Below are 16,358 nucleotides of genomic sequence, written 5' to 3'. Positions count from 1 at the left end.
AGAGACTCTTAGGAAGAAGTAGATTTCTTTGACAGACAGGACTAGGATTTATGGCTGTCCTAGAGCAAGGAAAATTTACAGAAAACAGAAGCTCAGGACCAAATACAGCAGATCTAGAAACATTTTCTCCTGTTACTAGTACCTAGTATAATTTGTGCATGTACATCTGCTGAAATGTATAAATCCCTTCAGTTTTATCTGACTCGTATTTTTTTCTCCTGTATAATTGGATTTTGTTAAGGTCTTTCCATACCTAGGAGTTTTGTTTTGTTTTGCTTTTTGGGCATAAAATTCAATTCAGCAGTTTTGGAATTACATGGGTAGTCATTTCAAGCATGTGCTCGCTCACAAAGCGCTTCACACTAGCTGTACTTCACTGTTCGAAAAACTTTGCACCTAGCCATTGCTTAAAGAAGCATTTTTGTAAAGTTTTAAATGTAATTAAGAGTGATGTTATGCTGTTTTAAATTCAGTTTTTTTTCTTTCTACGTTTTGGCTCTGTATTACGCTTTTAATGATACTATACTATTGAACATGAGATGGAAAATGTTTCTATAAAGCAATGTCCTCTCTCAAACCCAGCCTCTTCCTTCCCAGTAGAAGTAAGCATCACTGGTCTGATTTTTGTATAGTCTCTTCCGTGCTTTTTAAGATTGTTTTATCACTTAGGTGTACATCCCTAAATATTATAATTTATTTTACTTTTTTTAAAATGCATGTTTTAAAATGTTTTTCTATTCTCTGTATTTCCCAAAAACTAGTCATTGGATTGAGAGACTTAGTTTTAGGGCTCCCTTCCACTTTACTTTTTTTTTTGGACAAACTTAATTCTTAGGTAATGTGGTGTTCCTCCTCAGCAGACACACAATTCTGTTGTTGAGATGATTGCAGCGGTTGATGCAAAATGCCTGTTTCTGTGATTTCTGCATTTATTTGTTGAAATTCTATAAAGAGAAAGTTATCCTTCTTTCTTATTTGGTTACCAGTGGTACAATTAGTATAGAAAGAGCAGTGTGCATACTTGATTTTTGTTTTTAATTTACCACTGTTCAAAATTTTAATAAGTCGGCTCTATGTATCTTCCTAAAGTTTGATATATATATATAAATAAATGTTTACATCTTCCTATTAATACATAGATATATCACCTAATGGCGTTGTACTGGTATTTCAAATGCAGTGAAAACTCAGAATTGCAGGATGTTTATTTAAATTCTTCTGTCCCACAACTGCATCTTTATCCCATTCCTACAAGTTCTTATGGATTTAAGAAAACTGGGAATGAGAGAATTAGTATATCATACAAAGTATAATCACAAACATTCTTGTAGTAACTACCAATAGCATGATCAGTAAAAGGAGTTACAACAGTCACTCCTTTCTGTTCCCACTGCTGCTAAGTCACTTCAGTCGTGTCCGACTCTGTGTGACCCCATAGACGGCAGCCCACCAAGCTCCCTTGTCCCTGGGATTCTCCAGGCAAAAACACTGGAGTGGGTTGCCATTTCCTTCTCCAATGCATGAAAGTGAAAAGTGAAAGTGAAGTCACTCAGTCGTGTCCGACTCTTAGCGACCCCATGGACTGCAGCCTACCAGGCTCCTCCGTCCCTGGGATTCTCCAGGCAAAAACACTGGAGTGGGTTGCCATTTCCTTCTCCAATGCATGAAAGTGAAAAGTGAAAGTGAAGTCACTCAGTCGTGTCCGACTCTTAGCGACCCCATGGACTGCAGCCTACCAGGCTCCTCCGTCCATGGGATTTTGCAGGCAAGAGTACTGGAGTGGGGTGCCATTGCCTTCTCCATCTGTTGCCACTAGTTTTTGTGTTTCCAGTTGTACTGTTTCTACCCGGTCAGGAGCATATGACACTTCTTTAAATAGAACTCTTCCCCCTATATCCTTGTCAGCTAGCAAAAGTTTGAGTAGATTAAGATCTTAGAGTTAGGCTTTTGTGATTCTATTACTGTTGCAACAAACCTTTTTTTTCCAGCTATGCCTATCAAAGAAAATAATAAAGGGAACCAAATCTGTGTTGACAGAGGAATAATGCTTCAAAGGAATGTTACATTAGGTAACTGTAGATATAGCACTATTGTTGATTATTTAAACTTTTTATATGTTGAATTTCCCCTAAATGTAACTTGTACATCTTTTTTCGTTTGTTTTATTTTGTGGCTAGTAGAACACTCCAATATGCCAGTAGAAAAAAATATCACTTTAGAAAGACCTTCTAATGTGGAGCTCATATGCCAGTTCACACCATCTGGAGATTTAAATTCAGTAAATGTGACTTGGAAGAAAGGTGATAAACTACTTGAGGATAATTATCTCGTCAATGCAACGGGAGGCACCCTGTATACCCAACATAGGTGAGTATACACGATTTTAACCTGTATGAAATCGGTTAAATTCCAGATACTTTTGCTGACTGAGCATTCTTTCATTTGCTGTCGCTTGAATGGTATGCTAATACTCTAATTTGCACATTTACAGAATTGTTTCTTTTTTAAAATTTTGATCAAAGGCTGAGTCTTTTGGTGTTCATTAAGAAGCATTTTTGAGAACTAAGCCTGTATTAATAACATAAATTATCTTTAGGGTCGCCGTCATTAACAGCAAACAGATGGGAAGCTATTCTTGTTTCTTTGGCGAGAAAAAGCAACAAAGGGGCACATTTAATTTGAAAGGTCAGTACTAATCATTTATAGAGTAATAACTTTAAGTAATCTAGCGTGATACTCATAGAATTCTGAATCCTCAAATTTTAAAATGATTATTACAATACTAAGAAAGTCATCATACACTTTCCGTGGAATTATAAGTGGTGATATTGAAAATGGAGTTTCCCAGTGCCTTCCCAGTTGAAAATACAGGTTTTAGTTTGAAAGACCAGGCTGCCAGGTCATTTATACATTTCTTGTAGTACTCTTTTGAATTTATTTATTTATTTAGCTCTCTAAACCCGGAGCTTTCATAATATTCTTCTGGGTGTCTGAGTTGCACTCCTAACCTGTGAGATTATGCTTTTGGTATTCTGTGTCAGTGGCTCTAGAACTTGAGATTTTAGGGACCTATAAGGTTTAAAAATAATATGGGGATGCATAAAGGGTGCCTGCTTTTGATTTAATCAAATAAGGCCAAACCCTAGGCTGTAATCCACAGCTCTCCCCTATGGGGGGCAGGGGGGAAAGTCAAAGTATTTTTCTCTTGCCACCATTAAACCAAAACTTTAAAGGTCTTAATCTCATAATATAGACTAGTTGTTCAAATTGGGTAATTATCTTCACAAAAAAATCATATTTTATGATATTAACAGCTAGCTGCTCTGACCAAGTATACTGTCCCCAGAGTCCCATCAGTAGCAGGATGGCCGGCTCCATCATAGTCATGATTTCAGCTCGTTGCCTCATTCATGCCTCCCTGTAGTCCCTCTGCAAGCAGACTCATTTCCTTCAGGTGGTTTTGTATATGTTCCTACTGAATAAATATAATAAATTCTGTATTTATGCACTTTGGTCTTGGCAAAGGCAGAATCTGTTATCATCTTTTGATTATTTTGATCATGGATGTTCTCTTTTAACCATCTTTCCTCTATTTGCCTAATTTAACCTAGTGAGTGTTAGATACGTTGTATAAATTTCCTTCCCTTATTTCTTTTCTTCTTTTTTCTTTTCCTTTCTTTCCCCAGTCTTTTTCTCTGCCCACTGCAACCATTCTAATGAGCTAACAGATACTAAACTTGTGGACACACACAACCCTAGTAAACAATTTATTGTGTCTCCTTTAAATGCATAAAGAAAGGCTAGAGGTCTTGAGGAAATGCCTATCAAATCTTGAGGCTCAAAGTGCCTCCAGGAGATTCAGCTTTAAAAATTGCTTTTTTCTCTTCTTCTAAATAGCACGGTTTTCTAGAAGTATGTACTGTCATACCTATTCAAAGTTTGAATATTAAATTCATTTTTTCTTATTAGCACTCATAATAAATTCTTACATTACTACTTGGAACTGATCATTCTGGCCTCTAATGTGAAGAGAAGCATTTTCATTTACAATGTACCATGTTTTTGGGACTTCCCTGGTGGCTCAGACAGTAAAGAATATGCCTGCAATGCAGAAGACCCTGGTTTGATCCCTGGGTTGGGAAGGTCCCTGGAGAAGAGAATGGCTACCCACTCCAGTATTCTTGCCTGGAGAATTCCACGCACAGAGGAGCTTGATAGGCTACAGTCCATGGGGTGGCAAAGAGTCAGACATGACTGAGTGACTAACACTTTAACACTAAGAAATTTAATGCCAGTCTTAAAGGCGGCCTCTTGATTTATATCTATTTTGAGTAACTAGGTTGATGCTGGCTTTTGTTAGAAGCACCTACACAAGGTCTAGGTTTGAAATCAAGTGCTTGAGAAATACAAAGAGCCACTGAATATGTACTTTTTTGCTTTTGATAGATTTCTTGAAACAGTTTATTTTCAGTGTATTAGTTTTAAATGCCCACTTAACAGTGTAACTTTTAAGTGTGTCCTATATCTTAAAGATTTTATATAATTAATAATTTGGGCCCTTCAAGATTCTTGTTGGTAAAATAATTCTGTTTATTTCAGGTGACTATTACTTGGAGGAATTATTTCATTTGAGTATAATTTAACAGCACTTGAGAATAATTCATATTATGGTTGTTTAGATCTTATAAGACTTCTAGACTAGTGTATATTTTTACAAATATCCTGTATTACTATTTTTCCATGTGGATTGTTTATGACTTTTCCTAAGAAAGGTTATCTTTTCAATTGAGTGTAGATGAAAAGCCCGTTTTATCCTCTATTTGAGCCTATTTTATCCTCTAATTGAGCACTGCCCCCCACCAAATTCTGCTACATGAGTCAACTGGAGTGCATGCGCCTGAGACCTCCAAACAGTTTATCAGCAAAGTCCCTCTTTCTCCTTTTATGGGAATTGGTTGATTTGTTACTGTTGTTTTTCAGTCAGTAAGTCGTGTCCAACTCTCTGTGACCCCACCGACTGCAGCACACCAGGCTCCTTTGTCCTCCACTGTCTCCTGGAGTTTGGTCAAATTCATGTACATTGAGTTGGTGATGCCATCTCACCATCTCATCCTCTGCTGCTTCCTTCTCCTCTTGCCTTCAGTCTTTCTAAGCATCAAGGTCTTTTCTAATTAAAATTAGTAATTCCTGCTAAGGCCCACTTGACTTCAGACTCTAGGATGTCAGGCTCTAGGTGAGTGACTATACCATCCTGGTTATCTGGGTTAGTAAGACCTTATCTGTAAAGTTCTTTTGTGTATTCTTGCCACCTATTCTTAATCTCTTTTGCTTTGTTAGGTTCTTACTGTTTCTGTCCTTTATCATGATCCTTGCATGAAATGTTCCCTTGAGATCTCCGATGCTCTTGAAGAGAGATCTCCCATGTTTCCCATTCTATTGTTTTCCTCTGTTTCTTTGCATTGTTCTTTTAGGAAGGCCTTCTTATTTTTCCTTGCTGTTCTTTGGAACTCTGCATTCAGATGGATATATCTTTCACCTTACTCCTTTGCCTTTTACTTCTCCTCTTTCCTCAGCTATTTGTCAGGCCTCCTCAGACAGCCATTTTGCCTTTTTGGATTTCGTTTTCTTTGTGATGGTTTTGGTCACTGCCTCCTGTGCAATGTTACAAACCTCCATCCGTAGTTCTTCAGGCTCTCTGTCTACCAGATCTTATCCCTTGAGCCTATTTGTCACCTCCACTGTATAGTCATAGGGATTTGATTTAGCCCATCCCTGAATGGCCTAGTGGTTTTCCCTACTTTCTTCAATTTAAGCCTGAATTTTGCAATAAGGAGCTCATGATCTGAGCAGCAGTCAGTTCCAGGTCTTGTTTTTACTAACTCTATAGAGCTTTTCCATCTTTGACTGTACTACAAGATTATAAAAAACCTGAACATCCCTGATGAGTATGTTGTGAAAAAAACCTGCTGACTTTGTGTGTTTGTCTGTTGGTGACAGTATAGGGAGAAAGCAAAGGTCACACCTGAAGCTTGCAACTGCTAATATGTCAGTGATTACCTTTCACTGAGAAAGAGCAGTGGTGGTCTACCATGTTTTTCAGCAGAAGGTGAAATATTCTAAAGTGGATACTGAACATGTCTATAATAACAATCAGTGTTAAAAGTTCTTAGTACCAAGATGCAGAAATTTTGTTGGTAAAGAATAAGTAATAGGACAAAGAACTTAGAAGACACAGTGAGATTTTGATAGTACCAAGTGCTATGAAACCTCTCTTCTCCCAGCCATCTGTCCTCACCTGGGAGCATCCAACAAGTCAAAGTAGGGAAGAACAGAATAATAGAAACAGTTGGAACTTCAGCTTCAAAGTGTATTGATAGAAGTGTATAGTGTATTAATAGAATGCTAGTTAGCTGGCTTTGACTACATGGGAGAATCTTTTTCTAATTCAATAACACCTAAATATCCTTGAGCCAAAAGTGATACAGGCTGATGTTTTCTAGTCCACAAATATGCAAATAGAAATCTCTAAGCTTACAGCTCCATAGGGCTTTCACTTCCACTAAGTGGTTCCTAGACCTTACCTTCCTTGACATGTCTGAATCAGCAAATTTACTATCTTAAAACTTGAATTCTTTCAACCCAAAGAGTGTGTGTCCTACTTTATCCAGAGTCCCATAAAGTCAACAGGACACATTAGAATGCTCTAACACTGTCCTTCTATTCGTAAATATTTCTAAACATAAGCAGAAACCCAGAACCAGCTGTTACCTCTGGAGGTTTGAACAAATCAGTGTTCCCTGAGTATAGTACCTTTTCTAAGTTGGATGCACATCACTCTTAACAGCCAAAGAAAGCATACCAGAGCAGTGATTAATATCACTTTGGTTTTTAGTTTAGGGTATCATCAAGGAAACAGAAGAGATGCAAAGAATACAGAATGTGTTTGTTTCCCTGTGGTATCCCTCAGTCACTGCCAGTTATCTGCAGTTAACATTTAACCTGGGATGCTTTCATAGCATATCCATGTGTTCCTCACCCAAACCTCATAAAATACCCAGGATTTTCTTGAAAAGCACCCTTCAGCTACCAGTTATGCCTTCCAAGCCTGTGCCTCTTAGAGGCTTACTGCAGGCCAATGTATCTTCTGCCGTCTCAAATGTTACCTGTGTCTACTTTTGATTCTTAGCTTGTGGGTGAATTTTCAATATTTTGATCATATTTCAACACACATTCCCATGCTGAAGCATGGCCTGATTAATTTCCAAAATTAATGCTGAAATTGAAAAGCAGAATAGGTGTCTGGGAGATCCACAAGCTGGGAAAGCAGAAACTGTGCCCTTAACTGGTGCTCAACCAAACCAGTTTCACAGTTTATCTTCAAAGCAGTGGTTGTTTTAAGGTGAGCCTAGCCTGACTCCAGAAATAACTGTATCAGAGCTACAGTATGAAAAAGCAGTGCCAAATATGTAGATGTTGTACCTCTCCATGTGGAACTCAAGAAGGGTGGCTCTGTTCCATCTGAGGTTTGGAAGGAACCTTGTGGCTTCAGAAAAGAATCTCTATGTTAACCAAGCTCAAAACTACTTAATCTGCAGGTGTTTAGTTGCTTAGTCACTCAGTCGTGTCTGATTCTTTGCAATTCCATGGACTGTAGCCTGCCAGGTTCCTCTCCATGGGATTTTCCAGGCAACAATACTGGAGTGGGTTGCCATTTTCTCCTCCAAGGAATCTTCCCGACCTAGGGATTGAACCCATGTCTCCTGCATTGGCAGGCAGATTCTTTTACCCTCAGCCACCAGGGAAGCCAGTCTTTTAATTGAGGCCTCTCCAAAAGTAGAGTTGATCTTTCCAGGTAGGACTTTATCCCTCAAAGTACTTCTGTGTTCTCATACTCCATTTAGTAGTAAAACCATGTCAGCTCTTGGGAATATTGGAATGGAGTCCGATTGGAAAGTGCTCCTGAGCTGATAATGTTTTGTCAGGAGACCCAAGAATAACTCCATTCTTACCTGGCACAGTCGTTCCTCTTCACAGCAAAATCTCAAATATGGAAATACACACAGAAAAGAGACACCAGAGAAAAATAACATCTCATTATCGGCCAGACCTGGCTGCAAACCTTGCTGAAATCCTTGGGTGGCTTCTTTTTTCTCAATTAGGTCTTACTAACCTTAAACCGAAGCACGGTCACCTATGCTTTCACAGTCCAAGCTCAATTTGGTACTTATTTCCCCAGATAGGAGGAGAGACCCTCCCAAACCAGAAAAAAACATGCTGAGTATGAAGCTGAGTTATTTATACCTCCAGATTCCTAGCCTTAGAAAACAAGGCCCAATCTGTGCCCTGGAATATGACCCATCCAGGACTCACCCCCATCTAGGACTGAAAAACTGGAGGGTTGAATGAGAGTAGGGAATTTAATACCGAGGTCACCAGGGAATTCAATCCAGCTTCTCCCCAGACTTCTGTTGTCTTCTTCTCCAGTGCCTCCTGAGGAAACTGGCTCTACCATAAGAAAAACGAAATAAAATATGTTCTTTGGTTCAGGCTAAATTAAACCTTTTAACATTGTGACGTTTAAAGTTATTGTCTTATTTTTCAGGAACTTAAAATACAGTTCTCATGTTCATGTCAGTATGTACAGTCAGTCTTCTTTTGGGTGCTAGCTTTGCTTCTGGTTTTCTTGTATGGCTAGGCTAAGGCTAAGTCACTTCAGTTGTGTCCGACTCTGTGTGACCATATAGACGGCAGCCCACCAGGCTCCCCTGTCCCTGGGATTCTCCAGGCAAGAACACTGGAGTAGGTTGCCATTTCCTTCTCCAGTGCATGAAAGTGAAAAGTGAAAGTGAAGTCCCTCAGTCGTGTCCGACCCTCAGTGACCCCATGGACTGCAGCCTTCCAGGCTGCTCCATCCATGGGATTTTCCAGGCAAGAGTACTGGAGTGGGGTGCCATTGCCTTCTCCTTTCTTGTATGGGTTCTTCTATTAGAGTGCTGTCTGGACCTTCAAATGGCCCTGAAGGAGTAGCCACAGAGGAAATTGAACTGGATAAAAAAAAAAATGATCTAGTAACAACACTTACATGAGAGATACCCTCTTTACTTGTATTATAAAAAGACACATGAATAGTATTTAAAAATTTAGCTCACAGTGTATCAAAGTATTACTTGCTGTATTCTGCCTTGTTAAATTCAGTATGTGTTGAATGGGCCATTTTCTTTATATTCTTAGGTTTTATAATAATATGTAAAGTTATTATTCCATTTATTCTTTCTGCTCCATATACTACATAGTTCTGGAAACAATAATTTCTTTTTAACTTTTAACCAATTTCATTTCTTTTTATGGTAAGGAGAGGTAATTAGGTCCCCTGATTTAAATTGTTCTAATTTATACTTAAATTGTAATTCTTATACAAACAAACTCTTATTCATCTTTGTTAGCCAAGGACTTGAATGAGTTTTTCAAACAGTAGAATTTGTTTTACAGCTTCACAGCAAATTTTTAAATATATATATTATTAAAGAATGAATTGGTACCACCACCAGCATCTCAAAGTTACTGTTTCATCATTCTTCTGGACGTTGTCCCCTGTGAATTCATTTTTTATTTTCCATCATTTAAATCACCTTTCTCAGATTAGCTGGGTGTTCTGTAAAAGACTCAGTTTGGATGCTTTTCCTCATTCAGAGGTGTTTTCATACATTCTTAAAGTTCTGAAATGAATTCAGATGAATTTCCAGTTCTCTTTTCATTCTGTGTTTTATTTCTTCTGTCTTCCACATGGCCTAGAAATCATTCTTGCACATGACAATAATCTACACCATTAAGCTGGCTAATGTAGGAAGGCCATGGGCATTATAAATCATAAGAAAGCTCTATTAAGAAGAGCAGTACCAGCACATGGACACAACAAAAGTTTGAACTTTGTGGTGTTCACGTTACACCAAGGGCTTTCCTGGTGGCTCAGCGTTAAAGAATCCACTTGCCAGTGCAGAAGACGTGGATTTGATCCCTGGGTCAGCAAGATCCCTGGGGAAGGAAATGGAAATCCACTCCAATTATTGTTGCCTGAGAAATCCCATGGATAGAGGAGCCTGGTGGGCTACATTCCATGGAGTCGCAAAAGAGTTGGACACGACTTAGCAACTAAACCACAACAACTGCTCTACACCAAGCAATGTGATATATTATGTTCCTGTACTTAGTTCTTTACAGTAACACTGTGCGGGGCGGGGGGGGGGGGTATAATCTGCCTATGTCCTCAATGCTAGTGACACTGAAACTATAATTCTAACTCAGATATTTCCCGGACCTAAATCTTATGTTTGTCACGTCACCGTCACATTGTGCTGACTAATTCAAACACTCATGGTCTGATCTTTGAAATGGACAAATAATGACCACATTTCCCTTAAAGTCCCTCAGCCTCATGGTGACTGAAAGGGAATATGGGACACTAGTAGGCTCTCAGAAGGAGTGCTCAGAATATTCTCTGGCAAGATCAGCTCACCAGTTTCTTGTGACTGGGATGAGCTCAGTCACAACAGTCACGTGTGTCTCATGTCTCTCCTTCCTCAGGAGCGCCCTAGTGGTACCTTTCTAGGTGCTCATAAACTGTTAGTGGGGGTGATTATAAATTATGATTGGCAGTTCACACATTTGGCTAATGTAAAATTATACCTCATTCCATCTTGTCTAAATGGGTTTGCTTGGTTATAACAGGTACAGTAATCATTGACTTATAGATTGCTCTGCCATCTTAAGATTTCTGGACCATTTGCACTGGTGATATATCTTTCTCTCTTGCATCTCTATTTTTAGCAGTGCCTCATTCAACACTATGCTGGGCAGATTTACTGATGAAGGAGAGGGTGATGTGTGCAATTGTATTTAGCCCCATGTGAAACCATAAGGAAAATGGAAGACTTCCCACATTCGTCACTATAACGTTCATCACCTAAAGACAAACTGTGAAGAAATCCAACCCTATTTTTATCCCCTATACAAGTGGTTATGTGGAGGAGTGTGTGTGTGTGTGTGTGTGTGTGTGTTAGTTGCTCAGTTGTGTCTGACTCTTTGCAACTCCATAGACTGTAGCCCTCTAGGCTTCTCTGTCCATGGAATTCTCTAGGCAAGAATACTGGAGTGGGTTGTCATTCCCTTCTCCAGGGGATCGTCCCGATTCAGGGATCAAACCCTGGTCTCCTGCATTGCAGACAGATTCTTTACCATCTGAGCCACCAGGGAAGCCCATACAAGTGGATATAGAAGTCAGAATTTATTTTCTAGTTATTATGATTATTTTCCCCTTCCTCATCTTTATAATTCACATATCCATAAAATGCTCAGTTATCTTTGGGGAGTAGAAAGCCAAGAGCATTTAGAAAATATATTTAATCTGGAAACCTAATTTTAGCAACTAAAATTGATCTTTCCATTTTCCACCCTGACCCTCCCCAAAATAAAATCTAAAAATAGGATAACGAATAGCAAACAATATCTATAAAATTTGTCAACATAATATTATTAAAATGTACACATAATTTCAAACACTCTCTGCTAGCAAACCAACAAAAAGGAAAAACAAAACACAAAACCTGCTAAAATTAGTAAAAGAAAAAATATCAACAAAAGTCATCTTTGTTGATAAGTTTCTATCTCCAGTATAAATGTACATTCTCTAATATATCCCTTGAAGTCCATCAGAAGGAATTGATTTCATCATGGAGGCTACTGGTTGACCTTTATTGCTTTGCTTATGTTGTTCTGTTTTAATTTTCTTACCAAATTATTCTGGAGAAGGAAATGACAACCAACTCCAGTATTGCCTGGAGAATCCCATGGACAGAGGAGCCTGGAGGGCTAGAGTTCATAGGGTTGCAAAGAGCCGGACACGACTAAAGTGACTTAGCACACACATACCAAGTTATTCATAGCCTTAAAACTTAATTTTTCTACATTTAGTACTCAATTTTAGTCTGTTACTAATGGCATCTGCTTCTAACTTTATGAAATAGATTATCACAGTGACTATTAGGTGTTTTTTTTTTTTTAACAAAACAACATGAAAGAATTTTTAATCTCATTTTCTTTCTTTTCTTTCTTAAATTTCCTCTGTTTCTCATCTTCTCACCTTCTCCAACCCTTTTCATAAATTTGTATGAACTAAGAATTTTAAATCCTAAAAATTTTGTCTCCTTACTTAAGTGCCATCTAAGGGTAAACTTTAAGAGAAATATTTGTTCTAAAGTAATTTAGTAGGTGGGACGGAAAAATAGACTTGAAAAACATCAAGTTTCTTTCATATCCAAAGTATGTAACAGTTTATTACAATATTTATAACTGTTATTAGGCTCATAATAGAAGACCTTTCTTCTCTTTCTATGCTATGCTATGCTAAGTCACTTCAGTCGTGTCCGACTCTGTGCGACCCCATAAACGGCAGCCCACCAGGCTCCCCGTCCTTGGGATTCTCCAGGCAAGACTACTGACAATTACATTGCACTACCTACCTACTCTGATCCTCGGAGGGATTGGGGGCAGGAGGAGAAGGGGACGACAGAGGATGAGATGGCTGGATGGCATCACCACCTCCATGGACATGAGTTTGAGTGAACTCTGGGAGTTGGTGATGGACAGGGAGGCCTCACATGCTGCAATTCATGGGGTCGCAAAGAGTTGGACACGACTGAGCGACTGAACTGAACTGAACTGAACTGACTATTCCTCTCATTAAATGTGCAGAGAACCTACCTACTACAATGGTCCATCCTAAATACTGTACATTGATTCATTTTATATAGAACTAAAACTACAGAAAGAAAATCATATATAAATGAAAAAATGAAAGGATAAATTATATTGAACTTGAATACATCCCGCCATTCAGACTTTTTAGTAATATGTATATTTCTACATTTTCCTTAGTTCCTGAAATTAATGGACAAAACAAACCATTGATCACTTACTTGGGGGATTCAGTTGTCTTGATGTGTAAATGTCAAGATTGTCTTCCTTTAAATTGGACCTGGTACGGTGGCAATGGGAGTGTACAGGTAAGATAATATTTCTTTGACTTACAAAATAAACACATTTATTTGATAAGTAATAAGATTGTATTATACTCAAAGTTCTTAGGACTATTTCTACTTCTCTTATCTTGTTCTTAAATACATGATCATGGAGAAAGAACAGTGATGAATGGAGTTGTTTGATGTTTTCAGCACTTTACATTATATATCTGAAGATACTCCCAATGTTTCATTAGCTGGTGCTTTGTTTTTACAATTAGCAATTTATTTAAATTCACTGAAAGTTACAATTCATTTTTAGTTGATAAGCTTAGGTATAACCCCAACAAAAATGATTCTTTTTTTTCCTTATCATTTCATGAAAGTAACTTGAAAAAAAGGAAGGTATCTTTTCCTGCTTCTGTCTCTGGACACATGTGTGATAGAATGCAATATAGTGGCACTATTTAAGGAAAGAATGAAAATTAGGTAACTTAAACTTAGGTTTTGGGTTCTTTTAGTGTCACTGACCTCTTTCATGCCTCCAGGTACCTAGGGGAAGCCAGATACTTTAAATTCCTACTAAAAATGAATGGCTTTTCAAAGACCTGATATTAAGAAAAACATGCTGCTGCTGACAAGTGCTCAGTCCTGTCTGACTCTTTGCAACCTCATAGACCGTAGCCTGCCAGACTCCTCTGTCCATGGGGATTCTCCAGGCAAGAATACTAGAGTGGGTTGCCATGACCTTTCCAGGGGATCATCCGACCCAGGGATTGAATCCAGGTCTCCTGCATTCCAGGCATATTCTTTACTGTCTGAACCACCAGGGAAGCCCAAGAATACTGGAGTGGGTAGCCTATCCCTTCTCCAGGGGAACTTCTGGACCTAGGAATTGAACCAGGGTCTCCTACATTGCAGGTGGATTCTTTACCAGCTAAGCTACCTGGAAAGCCCACATATGTCATACTAGACAAAAAATAGCCAAATATAATTATATTGAACTTTTAGAATACAGTCTGTGCTTCTTTCCATCTTACTAAAGGTCTCTCAATTTAGCCCCAAGCATGGATCATATTAGGATATAAGAAAAGTGCAGCGAAGAGAGTACAAGTCAAAACTTTAGGTCAAGTGTTTTTTCAAAATGTACATGAACCATCTGCATTAGACTCAACCTGGGGTGCCTACTAAACATGAGGTGCTTTGATTTATCAGCCCTGAGTTAGAGAGTACCTTTGTAACAAGATCACAGGCAATGCTGTGCACAGAGAGCCAGGTTGATATAATTTTTGGCAAATAATAAACTCACAGTTCTTCATCAGATAATCTCCAAGAATACTTGTATTCAGATTAGCATTTATTGATCACTGCAGTTGAATGATAGAGCAATGAAGGCAGCAAATGGCCTAAGAATAAAATTTAATTTAAGTAATTAAATAAATCAGCCCCCAAATAGCTTGGTATGGATCTTAAAAGACTGAAGAAAACCCAGTGAATTCCAGAAACCGACTTGATTGAAAGACAGAGAATTTCAGCTTTGAAAAGACAGAAAGTATACAGACCACCTTGCTTACCAGGCTCACAGGAAGGTCTGCTAGTCCTTCTACATCAGCTTCAAAGGCCTGAAGATTTCCGTTCCAGTCTGAGGAACTCCCAGGGTCAAGAACCAGGGAGCTTCCTTAATAGAAATGATCAGTTTAATAGCTTTATTAACTTAATAGTTGATTTAATGAATGTATGCCTGCACTTGTGAAGGAGGAAGTACTTTGAACAACTAGTCATGTATTCTAACATGAAACCTGGATGGATGGAATTTTCCTGTATGTCTACTTTCAATAGACTATTTACCCATGATGACTTGCATGCTGTAGTTTCAAACACTCAGTGCTAAGCACTTAAAGCAAAGTATCCTTTTCCTTTGTTTGCTACCTCCGAAAGGTCAAACTCTGATTGGAATTGAGCTATGTTATGTATCAGTTCAATTCGGTTCAGTTGCTCAATGGTGTCTGATTCTTTGGGACCCCATGGACTACAGCACGCCAGGCATCCCTGTCATCACCAACTCCCAGAGCTTACTCAAACTCCTGTCCATTGAGTCAGTGGTGGCATTCAACCATCTCATCCTCTGTTGTCCCCTTCTCCTCCTGCCTTCAATCTTTGCCAGCGTCAGGGTCTTTCAGATGAGTCAGTTCTTTGTATGAGGTGGCCAAAATATTGGAGTTTCAGCTTCAGCATCAGTCCTTTCAATGAATATTCAGGACTGATCTCTTTAGGATGGACAGGTTGAATCTCCTTGCAGTCCAAAAGGGACTCTCAAGAGTCTTCTCCAACACCACAGTTCTAAAGCATCAGTTCTTTGGTGCTCAGCTTTCTTTATAGTCAACTCTCACATCCATACATGACCACAGGAAAAACCATAGCTTTGAAAAAGTGGACCATTGTTGGCAAAGTAATGTCTCTGCTTTTTAATATGCTGTTTAGGTTGTTCATAGCTTTTCTTCCAAGGAGCAAGCGTCTTTTAATTTCATGGCTGCAGTCAGCATTGGCAGTGATTTTGGAGCCCCCCCCAAATAAAGTCTCTTACTATTTGCATTGTTTCCCCATCTATTTGCCATGAAGTGATGGAACTGGATGCCATGATCTTAGTTTTCTGAATGTTGAGCCAACTTTTTCACTCCTCTTTAACTTTCATCAAGAGGCTCTTTGGTTCTTCTTTACTTTCTGCCATAAGGGTGGTGTTATCTGCATATCTGAGGTTGTAGATATTCCTCCTGGCAATCTTAATTCCAGCTTGTGCTTCATCCAGTCCACCATTTCTCATGATGTACTCTGCATATAAGTTAAATAAGCAGGGTGACAATATACAGCCTTGACGTACTCCTTTCCCGATTTGGAACCAGTCTGTTGTTCCATGTCTGGTTCTAAGAGTTTCTTCTTGACCTGCATACATATTTCTCAAGAGCAGGTAAGGTGGTCTGGTATTCCCATCTTTTGAAGAATTTTTCACAGGTTGTTGTGATCCACACAGTCAAAGGCTTTGGCATAGTCAATAAAGCAGAAGTACATGTTTTTCTGGAACTCTTGCTTTTTTTTTTATGATCCAATGGATGTTGGCAATTTGATCTCTGGTTCCTCTGCCTTTTCTAAATCCAGCTTGAACATCAATAAGTTCACAGTGCAAGTATTGTTGAAGCCTGACTTGGAGAATTTTGAGCATTATTTTGCCTGCGTGTGAGATGAATGCAATTGTATGGTAGTTTGAACATTCTTTGGCATTGCCTTTCTTTAGGATTGGAATGAAAACTGGCCTTTTCCAGTCCTGTGGCCACTGCTGAGTTTTCCAAA

At 38.7% G+C, this 16,358-nt stretch overlaps 1 protein-coding gene across 5 annotated transcripts in view; it reads left to right on the top strand.

Moving 5' to 3' along the window:
- The window catches only part of EMB (embigin), a 67,083-nt gene that overhangs the window by 38,617 nt on the left and 12,108 nt on the right, over positions 1 to 16,358 (top strand). For 2 of the 5 annotated variants that reach the window (XM_070357470.1, XM_070357468.1), the window contains exons 5-8: positions 1,989 to 2,069; positions 2,178 to 2,367; positions 2,597 to 2,685; positions 12,931 to 13,058. In XM_070357470.1, coding sequence (XP_070213571.1) covers positions 1,989 to 2,069; positions 2,178 to 2,367; positions 2,597 to 2,685; positions 12,931 to 13,058 — 488 coding nt within the window. The remainder of the gene's footprint in view (positions 1 to 1,988; positions 2,070 to 2,177; positions 2,368 to 2,596; positions 2,686 to 12,930; positions 13,059 to 16,358) is intronic. The other 3 variants (XM_070357469.1, XM_070357471.1, XM_070357472.1) reach the window with 3 other exon arrangements.

This window comes from Bos mutus, chromosome 20 (genome assembly GCF_027580195.1).
Source record: "Bos mutus isolate GX-2022 chromosome 20, NWIPB_WYAK_1.1, whole genome shotgun sequence".
NCBI classification, from domain to species: Eukaryota; Metazoa; Chordata; class Mammalia; order Artiodactyla; family Bovidae; genus Bos; species Bos mutus.
The sequence above is the reverse complement of the archived record's forward strand: the minus strand, read 5'-3'. Positions and strand labels throughout refer to the sequence as shown.